The sequence below is a fragment of the Aethina tumida genome, chromosome 7, assembly GCF_024364675.1.
Source record: "Aethina tumida isolate Nest 87 chromosome 7, icAetTumi1.1, whole genome shotgun sequence".
NCBI lineage: Eukaryota > Metazoa > Arthropoda > Insecta > Coleoptera > Nitidulidae > Aethina > Aethina tumida.
The window spans coordinates 15,425,744-15,441,468 of NC_065441.1; the positions used below are offsets into that span (position 1 = coordinate 15,425,744).

At 35.1% G+C, this 15,725-nt stretch overlaps 3 protein-coding genes across 4 annotated transcripts in view; 2 read left to right on the plus strand and 1 right to left on the minus strand.

Annotated features, from left to right (window-relative positions):
- LOC109598165 (prothoracicostatic peptide) overlaps positions 1-2,344 on the plus strand; it is a 37,340-nt gene extending 34,996 nt beyond the window's left edge. Inside the window, exons 4-6 of one of the 2 annotated variants that reach the window (XM_020014009.2) lie at positions 546-750; positions 1,514-1,595; positions 2,099-2,344. In XM_020014009.2, coding sequence (XP_019869568.2) covers positions 546-750; positions 1,514-1,569 — 261 coding nt within the window. In that variant the 3' untranslated portion in view covers positions 1,570-1,595; positions 2,099-2,344. Of the gene's footprint in view, positions 1-545; positions 751-1,513; positions 1,601-2,098 lie in introns of both variants that reach the window. The other variant, XM_020014008.2, reaches the window with a different exon arrangement.
- A 1,304-nt stretch (positions 2,345-3,648) lies between these two features.
- On the plus strand, positions 3,649-13,116 carry LOC109598190 (calpain-D). The gene is made up of 13 exons (XM_020014042.2): positions 3,649-3,951; positions 4,042-4,519; positions 5,895-6,157; positions 7,232-7,429; positions 7,490-7,702; positions 8,988-9,345; positions 9,400-9,770; positions 9,877-10,073; positions 10,467-10,872; positions 10,933-11,389; positions 11,770-11,999; positions 12,051-12,351; positions 12,411-13,116. The coding sequence occupies exons 1-13, from the start codon at positions 3,758-3,760 to the stop codon at positions 12,582-12,584; spliced, it is 3,840 nt and encodes a 1,279-aa protein (XP_019869601.1). The 5' UTR covers positions 3,649-3,757; the 3' UTR covers positions 12,585-13,116.
- Positions 13,117-14,071: 955 nt separating this feature from the next.
- Positions 14,072-15,682, minus strand: LOC109598167 (probable ATP-dependent RNA helicase DDX49). The gene is made up of 3 exons (XM_020014012.2): positions 15,527-15,682; positions 14,410-15,471; positions 14,072-14,355 (listed from the first exon to the last, which is right to left on the minus strand). Exons 1-3 carry the CDS (start codon positions 15,597-15,599, stop codon positions 14,075-14,077), a joined length of 1,416 nt encoding a protein of 471 aa, XP_019869571.1. The 5' UTR covers positions 15,600-15,682; the 3' UTR covers positions 14,072-14,074.
- Positions 15,683-15,725: the final 43 nt, after the last annotated feature.

Below are 15,725 nucleotides of genomic sequence, written 5' to 3' on the forward strand. Positions count from 1 at the left end.
ATTGTTCTTAAGATTATCGTCTTTGTGTAAATATTTATCAAGTGCTCTTTTTGACCTAATTACATTTAAATTAAACCGTGAATGTCTGCATTTCAGTTCAAGTAAGAGTAAATTATATTAGGTTCTGAAAAAAGTTACATTATTTACCTTTTTATTTATTTGAATAAACTTTTATATTTTAAAATTTATACCGTATTTATGAATTTTTTCTAACCCTTTCTATTCTGCTATTTATTTTTATGTTTACATTGTATATAAAACATTTTTTCTGTTAAAAATGTTGTATTCAAGATACTGTAAATGATGAAGTTCTAAAGAAGAAATCAAAGCTGAGGTTGATCTTTTCTTCAGGCTCAAGAACCCTTAATTTAAAAACTTTGAAAGACGTTCTACTCGATAGAAGCAGTAAAAATCTCCAGTTTGCCCTGTAATGGGAGACTTTTACTCTGTGATGCTTGATGTCTCTCCCAAAATTTAGACGGAGTAAACTCCTTCGAATTGTTCATTATTGGTTATTAGTGTGGTAATGAAGTTTTTTTGTTTAGAACGGTTGGGGCAAAAGAATGGCACCAGACGATGAGTTGGCGGTGAACCAGTTGGCATCGATGTTCGAAAGGGATCCGCAAATGGAACAACCGTACACGGAATTCGGACCGGAGGCAGAAATCGACGGCATCGAAGAGGAGAAACGTAACTGGCAACAGTTCAACAGTGGATGGGGCAAACGGAACAACTGGAACAAAATGCGTGGTACGAAATATTTTCCAGTCATGTAATAATTGTCATATAGCAAATTTTGGTAGTTTCGATTTTGCGTCAGGTCTAATTTTGACAAAATGTTTGGTCGGTGAAAAACTTTTTTAATTACGCAGAAAGTTGTACATACCGGAATTTCCGCGGTGGATATTTTCATTAAAAATTAATAATGAAAAAAAAAAAATGAAATTTTTACGTCTGGTCAAATGTTCAAAAACTTTGCCAGTGTTTAATAAAATTATACTTAGTTTACATATACTTTTACATCTGTTTACAAAAATAATAAAAAATATGATATCAGAATAAACGGGAAAATATCAGACAGACGTAAAACCAATAATTACTTATAAAGGGCGAAACTATCGTAATATTGGAATTTAGAATGCCAGTTTTCGACGCGAAAACCCCCTTTTTTATTACCTCCACGAAATCGAAATCAAACTCTAAATCACGGTCCGTAATCTGGTCGGATATATAGGGTATAAAAATATGGGATGCGGACATTTTCCAAAATAACTAAATAATCCTTAAAACGTTTCACATGGTATAGAACTAAAAAACCATAAATGAATAAAGTTTATAAAGTGTGTAGTTAATAATGATTTACTAAAACTTTCTCTGTAATTTCGTTTTATTACAATAAATATTAATACTATTAAACAACAATTTTCGCGTATTGTTTTTCGTTTAGCTTGTGAAAAGAATACATCCATTATCAGAAACGATGTATTAATGTGTGCATTTATCTGTTTTCTAGGTGCTTGGGGAAAACGGGAGCCCGCCTGGTCGAATCTGAAAGGAATGTGGGGATAGAGCGGCGTACCAAATGAAATTTCAAAGTAATGTATGTGGCCAACGCCAATTACCATTATTATTCCCCCCCAGTTCTTCTTCAATTTCAACTATTCGGTTTTTTTATCAATGGTTTTTTTTAGAAATCGAAATATTATTCCGTTCTGTGAATATTCGATGAGATGGAGACGTTCAAAGTAATCTTGAACGAATGATCTTTGAATCTCAAGTATCATTTGCCGAAAATTACACCTTTTAACATTTTTATTAGGTGCAATTTTTTGCCAATTAAGAAAAGACACAATTTGTGTCTGTTAAAATTAAAATAAGTACCTAAAAATAAAGTCTGTTTGAATGTTTTCCTAACAATTTAATCATTATTATTTAACAATTAAAAGGTAATTCATTGTTCTAATAATTGGAAAATTAATTAATTAATGCTTCTACATTTCATTCCTAATAAATTTAAAACAATTAAAAGCAGTTGAACCTTAAACAACTGAGCAAAATTTTCATATTTATATTTCAAAACAAATGTTTTATGTTTCAGGTAGATTAAATAAATAACATCAATAAACATGACTTATTTAAGGACCTTATTGTTAATTTTTAGTATGTTAATAATTGTATATTAAAAATATTATTACATTTTAAGAATTAAAGAAAAATGTGTTGAATTATTTTTGAGGACATTTGTAATTATATCCAAAGTACCATGTATCTAATATATTATGTATACATTAAGGAACCGTGTACTTCTGTGGAAAATAAAATTATATCTAGCATCTCTCCGTAATCTATCAGTTTTCTCTTAACTCCAAAACCCCATTTCCCACCAAAAAACAACTAAAAAATTGTAATCTAAACTAATAAAACAGGTAAGTATTAATAATTTGTTAATATATTTTGTACATCTCGCATCTTGAGTTCCGTAAATAGAAAATATTCAAGAACATTGCTTAGCATATTTCCATCAAACGGAGCAAAAACGCTGAGATCTCACACCGTACACGGTCGTTTGGATTTTTCACCTCGAGCGCACTTGTGTTGTGAAAACCCGAAGGGAAAATCCATTTTCTGGTCCCGCAAATTGATGTCCTTTATGCGTTTCATCTGAAAGAATGCACTTCGCATCCTCTTCTACACAGCTTATTTCCCATTTTTTACGCCTGTTGCATATTTTGTGTGGGTTTTGTTGGCCTTAAGAATTGTCAGATTTATACCTATCCATTTCTTTCATAATAGTTGGCCGTATACTCATTTTTAAAAAATCATTTTTGACCTAACAATAATTTTAGTTTAATAAAATACACAACATTTGAATAATTAATTTACGTAAAAACATTATATTATTTGAGTGTTCATGCAAAACCAGACATATTCTTATTATATTATAAAATTACCGAAATTATATAATATAAAATAATAATAATAAAGAGAATTAGATGTTAATATTAAACATATTAATTAATTAAGAAAATTGAATTGAGGGGAGAAGATCTAAAAATAAATAAACATGTCTGAACTCAAATTAGATATGTAGACAGACTTTGTTTAAACATGATATAATTTTCATTTTTATGCTTTTATCATAATAATTTTATCATTATCATATTTAACTTTTTCATGGGAATTTATAGTAGAAAATAAACATTTCAAAATGTAAATAAGTATATTCAAATTAAAACTAAATAATAACAATTATTTAACTTTTGTTTATTTAATTCCAATATCAATGTGTTTATTCATATTATGAATATAATTAATTCCTTGTTGAAAGTTCAGTAACTGTTCAAAGTGAAAATAACTAGTCTTAATTTGAGGTTGAATTATTAAGTTAAGCTATTTTTGTTTATAATAAATAATAATTTGAAATTATATTTTAGTAAAATTTTCTTTTAAACATTTATTCATGCTGTTTTAAATAAGTACTTTTTTAAAGTTAAGTACTTTTTTAAAAATTAACAAAAACTTATTATGATTAATGCAAAGATTATGTAATGTGGATATGCAATCCTTAGTACACGAAAGGTGTAATCTCAGTTGCTTATCTTTTGTGAAAGTGACGATAAAAACGCTTGCGCCCTTTGTCACGTCAATATGGCCGAATGTTTTGAAAAACACTTCACCTCGGCCAGAAATCAGCTGATCCGGATTGACACCGTTGTGTTTTGAACGGGCACCGCCGAGCAACCATGTGCCTGTTGTCATGGGTGCTATCGCCTCCGTGCTACAGTGGCACTGCGTCGCGTGCAGCCTCATAAATCCGACCGAGCGTCCGAAATGCATACGCTGCGGCCGCCACAGACAGAACAAAGACGCGAACGGGGACGCTGAGGAGAACCATTTTTTCGTGGAGAGCTGCACCGTCGTGAGGAGACTGCGCCCCCTCAAACAGAGAAAGTAGGTGCACCACCAGCAGCAGCAACACCATCACTCAGCTGGTGATCAATAACGACGGCTTGAAACATAAAAACAGTTGCGTTGTTTTAGCTCGACGGAGATAAACAAACAGCCGCAACATTCCGCAAGTCTGCCCAACCTCAACCTGTCTCCATCCTATTGTAGCGCCTGCAACCTCTCCTACACATCCACATCGGACACATGCATCCTGTGTGACAGCCCGTTAACTATGATGAACGTGGCCCGCTCTCCATGCAAAAACTGCACGTACATCTGCAAGTGCCAGAGGACGCTGTCCAACATACAGAGCTACAGCTGCAACATCGCCCAAAAGGACCAGATAGATGGTCAGCCGCCACCGAATATTCGCACGACGGCCAGCGGCATAAACAGAGACACGATCGGACACAATTACATGTGGACGGTGAACAGTGCAATACCGACGGGCACGTGGACGTGCAAAAGGTGCACACTCCTCAACGGTCCCAGTTTCGTTGTTTGCGAGGCGTGCGAATCTCCGTACTCGCCTGATTTCAATAGCAATGTCAGTCCCAGTGTCATAATTAAGGTAACTGGATGATTTAGAACTTTCTGGTTACTTTAACATTGATTTTTTTTGGTTTCGTTTCATGCATGGGCATGTTTTCTTTTTTTGGCACACCATTTTCCTTTTTCTTGGAAGTTCTAGAGTTCTTCCTGTTTTTACTTTACTTTTTTTTAATTTGGTGTCTCTGGTTTTTTATTTCACACCAATGAAGATCAACTGGACAGCTCTTCATTCTCACTCACATGTTTTATCACATTTTATAATGGAATAATTATTAAAATATTCAACCTATTTAATATATAAAAGTAGAAGAAATGAAAGAAGGCAGTTCCAAAGAAGTTTTAATAAAATTACTTTGTTTTATTATTTTTTAAATGACTGTTCTCATTAATCTCTCTTAATGTGTATAAATGAAACAGTTTAATTTGTATTGACACACAAGTGTTTAATTGCCCTTAATTAACATCAAACACAGACAGACAGTTAATAAAATTTAATGTTTGTCGGTCAGAATGCGGATCGATATTAAATGACCAATAAAGATAAAGATGTAGCAAGTTGAACGTTTCCGCGAGACGCATTAATACTTTACAACAAAACGTCGACTATTTATAGAAATCGTGGGACCCTTAATTAATATGTCGATAGTCATTGCGACACATCATAACAAAAAAAAACGAATCAATTCCACACGTTCTCCAAAAGCTTAAAAAGTGGGTCAACATAAATGTCATAAAATGCATTCTAAAATTTTTAGATACATATTGTATGCTTATTAACAATTTATAATCCTTAAAACACAGTCATTGACAACAAATATAATACAATTGTCACACGACATTTAAATTAACGTGTCGATTATAAAAATCGATTTGAAATAAAAAACGTTGTGCGAGTTAACATATTTTATATTACGTTGTTTAGTCGATTTAAAAAAATGGGTAATAAAATAGTCCTTCGTAAACGTTTCAAACGCGATTTTAAATAATCAATATCGGTGTCATGTTAAATTAATCCCACTGGGTAATATTGAAAACACGGAAATTTATTAATTGTTTATGAGTAATACGATTTCCGAGTATTTGCAATTGAAAATGCCACAGTTTTAACTGAAATAATATTGTTAATGCAGTGGCTATTCAAATAATTATCTACCATAATATGAAAAGTATATAAGGCTTTTAAATGTTAATAAATCAATCTTAGTAATATACTTTATTTTAATTTAAATTTTTTAAAATTAGTACCAACTTTGGGCGAATGGCAACAATGGTCGTTGCTTAATAAATCTTGTAGGGAATAAAATATACTATACAATTTTATACACAATCACATTGATATTAATTTGTAAATGAAGTTTCCAAATTTTAAAATCAAAATAAATGTTTTGTAAAAGGTGGATAATTGGGCGGACAACGAGGCTCTGAGGAACGCGCCCGGAGGCGCCAATCAGCCCCCGGGCGCCGGGTCGCTCGTCCTCAATCCCTATCGTCGCTCGTTGTCGGAAATTTCTGGCCAGAATGTGCACATTCCGAACCTGAACAGGCGTAGCCTTGACACCGAGATGCTGCAGGCGAACGCGACCGCCTATCCGCCCAAATCGAGCGCCTCGATGACCGACATACAGCACACGATGGACTCGGTCGGCGGCAGAGTAAGGTAAGAGACTAATCTTTTTATATTCTTATTAAAAAAAACGTAATTATTTATGTTTAAACGAGTAACAATAATATTATTATAATTGATATTAATAATAAATATTATTTTCTTTCAATATAAAATATTTAGTGTATATATATTATATTTTAATTCATTTTGAACAATATTTCGTTTCCGGTTTCATTGGAGGTGACCAACTTTGTTATTTACAATAAAACACCCCGTATATTTTTGGATTTTAAATATCTGCGTGTAATTGTAATTAAATTGACTATACAATGTCCTATACCTAAACCCAATAGTTATTGAGTTATTATTTTTTTTCAAAAATTTTAATAGATTGATTGTCTAAATAAAATGTATCTAAAGCCACCAATTTTAATCTTGCAAAAATCAATTTTGTCATATACGTTAATTAAGGACCGTTATATATATAAACCAAATTTTATACAGGGTGTTCGATATTTACGTTTAATGTTGTACATCTTTAAACATCATAAACATTAATAAATTTATTATTTTCACAAATATGTTAAATGTAAATATTTTATATAATATTTAATATTATTTATTTTTTAATTTAAACCGTTTAAACCGTTGGAATTTGAAAAGTGCTATTTAGTCTAAGTCTCCAGCCTTGCGGTTTTAATTTCCATTCACTTATCAAGCGAAGATAATTATTTTAAGTCTATACAATTTTGTTAAATTTTAGGAGCCGTTAGTGTGAAAAATGATATTTATATAATTGCAGAATTGATATTGTAAGTTTGTGCAAATTCTTAATTTGTTAAGACTAAACAGTCTGTATAAAGTTGTATGTAGGAAACCCATAACCTCAACGCCTTTAAAAACATTTGTAAGTAGTAAAGTTGTTTGTGTATTATATAATAATTGTCTTTTACTGTTTACTTAATTACATCTGATTTTTCAGTGAAGTTTCAATTAATTAATTATGCTATTTTAATTGACTGTTTTAATTGTAATTGGTTTATCTGGTTTTAAAAAATATATTATTCCTGATAACAATAAATTTTTAATTTCCTTGCTTTAACTCCTTTCGATATCTTTTTACAGGGGCATAAACTTGAACAGGAGCGTGAGCGATATAACAGTAGGTGAGGGCGGCCCCGCTGGCGGCAACGAAACCCTCTACACATACATCGGAATTTCGGAACCGGAACGCGCCCGTTCGATGAACTTCTACGAAAACGACAGCGTAGTCAGCGACCACAAGAAGAACATGGACTTCGACGCCGAACAGCACGAGAAAATGTAATTGTTCGCCTATTAATTGCCTGATTATCCCTTCATTGTGTTTTTTTATTTTATTAGAATGCAAGCTTTGAAACAGAGTAGCGGCGCCGCGACGACGTGGTCCCTGAACGAGAGACGTTGGACGTGCAGACAGTGTTCGTTCGCCTACAACCACTTTGACAGCGAGAAGTGCGTGATCTGTCGCCACCACAGGGGTCAGCCCTCCCTCAACCAGCCCACCACGATCACCGTGACCGAAGACCGATCGAACTCCTCCTCCATCACCGCCCTGTAAGACTTTTAGATTTCGGATTTTTAAGTTTTTGGCTAAAATGTATTAGTTTTTTAATTGAATTGAAAATTGACTTATCTATTAATTTATGGCACTTACACAAAATAAAATATAAAAAGTAATCTTTAGTACACTCATAGGCTAATATCTATGGTATACTTAAAGGTGAGTCGCTTTTATCGCTTTCATAATTAAAATATAATATATAATTTTGTGAATAATCCGTCTTCAAATATTTATTAATCTTTCCATGATTTTTATCGGAAAATTTCATAATTTAAACTAATATTCGTCCTTTTATTTCTTAATAATTTGTTGAAAGTTGTTTGTTCCATTATTCTTTATATTTTGCTGTTGAATCGAATATTCTATTCTACAATTATACAATCTCCAAATTAGTAATTTATTGATACCACTAAAAAACGAACTATGAATAGATCCATGTATACATTTTATTTTTTTTTTTTTATAAAAACAAAATTAATCAGAAATTAAGTTGTCGTTTGTAGTTTTTGATGCTTTATTGAAAGTCTATTACTGTGCCCTTTTTTTTACCGAGAGGGGAAAATCAGAATAGAGAAAACCCCTCTCCGGGTACCGATCCCGAAGATCATAAACCCAGCGTGAAACGTATATGCTAAGCATACGCGGGTGAGCTGAACCAGAAGACGTAAGGCTGGCGTAGATGCCAGTCTCCTGTCAACTGGTTCGGAAAGAGCAAGACCAATCTGAGGAAGATGCGAGATCTTCCTGCAGAAGGATTGGTCTTGCTGGGTTGGATCCGTTAGCTTCCCTCAGGACCACGGCAAGGTGGATCCACCCTGAGGCTACACTTGTTTTATACAACTTGCTGTTATATTAAAAATTTATTTTATGGATGTTAGTAACCTATTCGAAATTATTCTGCTATTATAATGTAATAAAAAATCTTTATAATAATCAATGTTCATTAATTTTTTATTCATTAATTATACTATGAAATATTATAATTTAATGCATAATTACTATTATAAAATAAATAAAGAACACTCAAGGACAGAATAATCTTGATAGTAACCGCATCTGCTGATAATATTGAATAGGATAATATATAGGGATCTGATTATGTATATTAAATTCAGTTGTATACGCAGTTTTGTTGTGCGATGTTTAATAAGTTAGTTTACCAGTGCTACCATGTCAATTTTTTATGTGTATGTGTTTTATTAACTTACTGATGAATATGAAAATTAAAAAATTGTAATTCATTTTCTACTAGTTTAAATGTTAATTTGTATAATTTAGGCCTTTGGAACGTTTGAATCTCCCAGTACCGATCGCGACCCTCGACCAGGGCCTCGAGGACGACTTCCTGTTGCCTTCCACGTCGATCGATGAACCGGTCGAGGACCAGAAATGGACGTGCAAGAAATGCACCCTGGTCAACAGCGGCCGCTCGTTGATCTGCGAGGCATGTTGCGGATCGAAACTGCGATCGGTCACATTGGGCGGAGACGCCACCCTACGAAAGGGCGAGTTTTGGACGTGCGGCAAATGCACGCTGAAGAATCCACTGAGCACGAGTGTCTGTAAGGCGTGCAAGGCGGAGAAGATGTTGTTGGAGGTGCCGGTGCCGGCTAGAAGTCCCTCGCCCAGACACACAGTAAGTTAATCCAATTCACGACCTCGACTATTGTTCATTGTGATGGTTTCACAGCAGGGCGGCAGGAAGCACGTGTGCAAGACGGCCCAGTCCCGCAACCATCACCACCACAACCATCACCATCACAACCACCACAACCAGAAGGCGGCCCATCGTGCCTCCGGACTCGTGATGAACTTGGCGTCGGATGGGGACGGGGCGGCAGGACCGCCGTTTGGGGGTGCCGCCGCGGCCTGGCACTGTGCGGTCTGCACGTTCGAGAATACCAAGTCCCAAGTTGTCTGTGATATGTGCGGCAGGCTGCGCGACGATCCCAACGTGGCGAGCGGCATGGTGCAGGGACGCGCCAACCCCCAACCGCCCGAGGAGCCCGCCCGACTGACTGAAGAAGAACTCGCGAATAAACATTGGAATTATATTGTGAGGTAAAATCACACGTTTAAACATCTAATAAATGAAAAAAAATCAATGTTATTTCTAAATTAAAAAATTGTTTAATAGAAAAAATACAAATTTTTATTTACTGTGTAGGTATTGTAAGTTAAAGAAACAGAGTTACATAGACGACACGTTTCCGCCGCAGCCTAGCAGTTTGTATTATAATCCCGGCGAGGTGAAGGACTCGCACACCGTTAAATGGAAAAGACTGAGGGACATAGTCGTCGACGAAGACGACGACCTGCCCTGGGCCGTGTTTCGTCGACCGCAGCCTTCCGATATCTCTCAAGGTAAAATTAGATTATTAGATTAAGTGTTTTACTGCTTTTTATCTAACTATTGCAATAGTTTTTTGTAATCCAAAGTATTTAATTAATATACTATTAAATCGTTTTTTTTTTTTGTACGATTATATATTTTAGTATTTCCAGGTACATTTTGTTGGAACAAATATTTTATCTCAGATAATGATTTACGTGTTAACAATATTTTTATCTGTTTATCCGAATTTAATCCAGATAAATTTGCATAAATATAGTAGTCAATCTGTAACAACAAATTTATGACGTCCTATACTCAAGGACATTCAATTTTCTGAGAAACAAATTAAAATAGATCAACAACACCCTTCATTTATTAGTTTTAATTTAAATATGTAAATGGTAATAAAAATCACTTTTTAGGTGTTTTGGGAAACTGTTGGTTATTGAGTGCCTTAGCGGTCCTGGCCGAACGCGAGGACCTGGTGCGGGCCGTGCTCGTGACCCGTGACTTCTGCCCTCAGGGTGTCTATCAGGTGCGATTGTGCAAGGACGGCCACTGGACTACGGTCCTCGTCGACGACTACTTCCCATGTGATAAACGCGGTCACCTCTTCTACTCGCAGGCGAAGCGAAAACAGTTGTGGGTGCCGCTGATCGAGAAGGCAGTCGCCAAGATACATGGCTGTTACGAGGCGCTGGTGTCCGGACGAGCAATCGAAGGTTTGGCTACGCTGACCGGGGCGCCGTGCGAGAGCATTCCGCTGCAGGCGTCATCGATTCCTGCGCCTGCGGAGGAGGAATTAGACACGGATCTCATTTGGGCACAGTACGCATTCAATTTGTTTCTCTGTGAATTGTATAAAGTAATTGTTCGTATTGTGCACAGGTTACTTTCGTCAAGACAAGCGTTGTTTTTGATGGGAGCCTCCTGCGGTGGTGGCAATATGAAAGTGGACGAAGTAGAGTACCATTCCAAAGGTTTAAGACCCCGTCACGCTTATTCCTTGCTCGACGTCCGCGATTTGGACGGTAATCGCCTGTTAAAACTGCGCAATCCCTGGGGACACTTCGTTTGGAAGGGCGACTGGAGCGACAGCTCCGAATTATGGACCAGACGGCTAAGACAGGAGTTAATACCGGACGGTTCGGAAGATGGAACGTTCTGGATCTCGTTCCCGGATGTTTTAAAGTACTTCGACTGCATTGATATTTGTAAAGTTCGCAACGGTTGGAGCGAAGTTCGACTGACCGGAATACTGCCACCTCAAGCTTCGCAGAAGCACCTATCTTGTATCCTGCTCACGGTTCTCGAACCTACCGAAGTCGATTTTACACTATTTCAAGTAGGTTTTTTTAATAGTTTTTATCTGATTTATAATTGTAGAAGTTTTTCCAATAGAGAATTGATAACAGAATCTGTAATTTAATAATGTTATCATCATGCATCTCAGAAATTCGTGTGTTTTAAAATGCTTATCAGAAACTCATACTATCCATATACTATCTTAAACAATTAAACAACTTTTTACGATTGGAGAGGTTAAGATTCAAATTACTCATACACTTGAACTAAAGTAGTATATCTCTTATATTTTAAAATAAAAGTTCTAATCTCATAAAACTATTGTTAGTCCTATTCATTTTTTTTATAAATACGATCAGAGAAGCCTCTAGTACCTAATATTTTTTTCATTCATATTAATTTTTTCTTCATTATTTTAAGGAGGGACAGAGGAAGTCGGAAAAATCCCAGCGTTCGCAGCTGGATCTTTGTGTTGTACTCTTTAAGGCCAGAAACGGCTCTAACATCGGCAGTTTGGTGGAACATAGCAAAAGACAGGTTCGTGGTTTCGTAGGTTGCAACAAAATGTTAGAAGCCGGCGAATATATTGTCGCGCCCCTCGCCTTCAACCACTGGCACACGGGGTTGGAAGATCTCACACAATTTCCTAGGTAATTATCACTGTCATTGCCTCAGATCATTATTTAAAATGTCCGTTTTAGATATGTGCTGGCGATCCACAGCTCGAAAAAGATTTTAGCTGATCAGATGACGCCCCCAGGTGGAATATTAGCAGATGCTATTATCTCATTAACTTTAGCAAGAGGCCAAAGACATGAGGGAAGAGAAGGTATGACCGCCTATTATTTAACTAAAGGGTGGGCAGGTTTAGTCGTTATGGTAGAAAATAGGCACGAAAACAAGTGGATACATGTCAAGTGCGATTGTCAAGAGAGCTACAACGTCGTTTCAACAAGGGGCACGCTCAAAACAGTCGATTCTGTTCCCCCTCTTACAAGACAGGTATTTACTTACGAGTTTTTGTATAATTACTTGTTCTCATAATGGATATTTTGTTGTAGGTCATCATAGTTCTGACCCAGTTGGAGGGAAGCGGAGGATTTTCGATAGCACACAGATTAACGCACCGTCTGGCCACACAACAAGGATTGCACGATTGGGGTACACCGGGAACGAGTCACAATCCTGAACTGGACCATCTGACTAGTGGGCTGCACAGTCCTAGACTGTTCTAGCCTCGAATGCCCGAATCAGTACTGGCCTCTCCTGCGACCGATGAATTAGGAGTCTCATTTCTGAGTTTGTTATAAAACTTGTATGTTGTGTTTGTTAATTATATTATTACTTGTTCACGGACGAAGGAGATGGTCGCTCGTTCAGATCAGAATCTCTATATTTTTCCATGGAATTACGACTTTCAAGTTGAATCTCTCAGGCCTAGGAGTGTGTGTGAAATGTTTTCTGTCGGCAGCAACACGAATTTTACATATCCGAAATGATTTTACGTTATATTTATTTGTTTGTTTATTTATCAGAAATCCTTTTACATCAATCCTAAGGCATAAATATTCAAAGATATTTAGATTGACTATTTTAAACGATTCGAATTTGTGTATTATTTTATTTTATAATTTAAGTTTTATATTTTTATTATTGTATTAAATTGTACTGTAGTCTTAAGTTAATAGTTTCGCAAAGCTAGCATTTTAATTAAAAACACTACAGAACAATTTAATAAGAAATCGTCAACACGAATTTTATACATGACATTTTTTGTTTTATTTCATTTATTCCCAAATTATATTTTACAAAAAAATCGATAAATCCACATAGTAAAGATATGAAAACATGGCATTCCCTTTGTGAACAGTATGGTTAGTTATGTATCCAATTATGGCAAACAGGTGTAAATGTTTAAATAAGTTTCTTATTAATTTATTATTATTAAGAACACTGTAACTTAGGATGTTTTGATGAGAATTTGAAGAGTAACGTAAATGTTTAAAATTGAGTGTATACGTTTTTGTATTATCGATTTAAAATGGGATCAAATCATTAAAAAGACAATATAAAAAATGTTGATACAGTGTTTTTAATATACATAGTTTATAAATTATTTTGTTTGTTCAATTCATGTTTAGTGTAAGCTTGTGAAACGAATTGTTTGCTGTTTTATCGAACACACAATTGCATATAACAGTTCCGTATCTCGTGTTTCAAATTAACTATTTTTAAATGTAGCCATTAAGTACAAATGTATCTAAAACAAGAATATTTAACGGCACCAACAAGTAAATATATTACCATGACTTACGATTAGGGATTTGTATAGGATAAATCGACTTGTTAATTGTGATTGTGTGGTAAAGCATATTTTTATTATACATTTTCACACAAAAAATGTACACCGATAATTGCTGTGTTCAGTTTCTTGTTACATACGATTGTAAAGTTGACGTAACTCCCGTACGTTCATGTTATGTAATTCAGTTACGTTAGCTATTTGGTGTTGTTTATATAGTACAGTTTCAGTAAAAATTGCTTATTTAGATTGTACTGCATAAAGTTTGTGTGAATTCGTACAGTTGTTAAGTAATAAAGTAAGCTTTCAATTAATAATAAATTTTTATTTACTTTCCCATATATAGCATTTTTAGCAAATAAGACTTGTTTTCATAAAAAGGTATAATTTAGTGGTATCTCATAAAATAAAACTAAGATAAAATTATTTATTTTCTTCATTTGTATCAACATTAACATTATTATCTTCCGTTTTATTATCTGTATATTCCTCAACTTTTTGTTTCTTTTTCTTCTTAGATTTTTTCAACTTTTTTCTCTTATTCAATAATTTTTCTTCCTCTTCATCAGGATCTAAGCCTTCTAATATCCATTTTTTCCTTTTATTTATCATCTTTTTCTCATAGAAATCCTTCTCATCCAACTGAATGTAGGCTTCACTTTTAGTGACTGAAATCTGGGTGAAGATCTTCCCCACTTCACTGTCTGTAAAGAAATATAATTATTAATTGGAATAAAGTGATATTACAATTTACTAACCATCAAGTTTAAATTCAGTCAGTTTCATTTTAATATGTTCTTCAATAGCTTGCAACAAAGGAATATCATAAGGGGTAACCAAAGTGATGGCTTTTCCACCCCTACCAGCACGAGCAGTCCTACCTACTCTATGAATATACTCCTTTGGTACTTTGGGTACCATGTGATTAACTACCAGTTGCACTGTGGGAATGTCCAAACCTCTGCTTGCAACATCCGTTGCAATAAGCATTTTAACTGTGTTACTCTTAAACCTATTTAAAGCTCCTAATCTTTGTGATTGTGGTATCATGGCATGAAGGGCCACATTTTCAAATCCCACTTCATTTAAAGTCATAGATAAAACTTGACAATTTCTACATGTATCTGTAAATATCATTATATTGCCTGTTTGATTGGTTGCTCTGTATGTTCTTATAACTTCTACCAAATATGCATCTTTGACATCTTTAGGACACAGAACATAGTGTTGTTCTAGCTGTTCTACTGTTGCCACTTCCGCAGGTGCCTCATATAAAAAGCAGTCCCTGCCTGTAACTGTTTTCAATTTTTGTAATGTGTCTGTAATTGTGGCAGAGAAGAACAAGTTCTGCCTTGTTTTAGGCAGGGCAGTAAATATTGTTTTAATCTGGTCATCAAAGTGTCCACCCAAGAGTCTGTCAGCTTCATCCAGTACTAGAAATTTTATCTTGGACAATGTAAAAGTGCTGCAACTCTCCAAATGATCAGCAAGACGTCCTGGAGTTGCAACCACAATGTGAGGCTTTTTAGATAATTCCTGTCCTTGTGCCACCATGTCTACACCACCCACAACCACACAATGTTTGAGATTCATGGGCTTGCCGATTACGGCAAACTGATCGGCTATTTGATAGGCCAGTTCTCTTGTTGGAGTCAGAATCAATGCATATATTCCATAAGGATCTTCACATAGTTTTTGAATGATGGGTAAAGCGAAGGCCAACGTTTTACCGCTGCCTGTTTTAGCCGCTCCGATACAATCGCGTCCTTTTAGGATTTCTGGGATGCAATTGACCTGAATCGGAGTTGGATCCTTTACCCCTAAAATGTAACTGGCTTTTAATAACTTGCTTATTAAAGTACGTGTGAAACATACCGATTGTTGCGCACTGTCGTACAATCCACGGATTTAAACCACTAAAAGCCTTCTGTTTCCTATTGTCTTCCATTGTTAAAACTGTTTAGAACTTTAATTATAAGTATTTAAGTTTAATATCTAACACATTTTTGTAAACACGTGGGTACATTATAACTATTATACGTTCAATGGAACTACCCACAAACCAACTACTTGT

Coding starts and splice junctions, on each gene's coding strand:
- LOC109598190 (XM_020014042.2), top strand. CDS start 3,758: ATGGGTGCTATCGCCTCCGTGCTACAGTGGCACTGCGTCGCGTGCAGC. Junction 10,074..10,466: donor GCCTTCCGATATCTCTCAAG/GTAAAATTAGAT, acceptor ATCACTTTTTAG/GTGTTTTGGGAAACTGTTGG. Junction 10,873..10,932: donor ACGGATCTCATTTGGGCACA/GTACGCATTCAA, acceptor TATTGTGCACAG/GTTACTTTCGTCAAGACAAG.
- LOC109598167 (XM_020014012.2), bottom strand. CDS start 15,599: ATGGAAGACAATAGGAAACAGAAGGCTTTTAGTGGTTTAAATCCGTGG. Junction 15,472..15,526: donor ACGACAGTGCGCAACAATCG/GTATGTTTCACA, acceptor GTTACATTTTAG/GGGTAAAGGATCCAACTCCG. Junction 14,356..14,409: donor GACTGAATTTAAACTTGATG/GTTAGTAAATTG, acceptor ATTTCTTTACAG/ACAGTGAAGTGGGGAAGATC.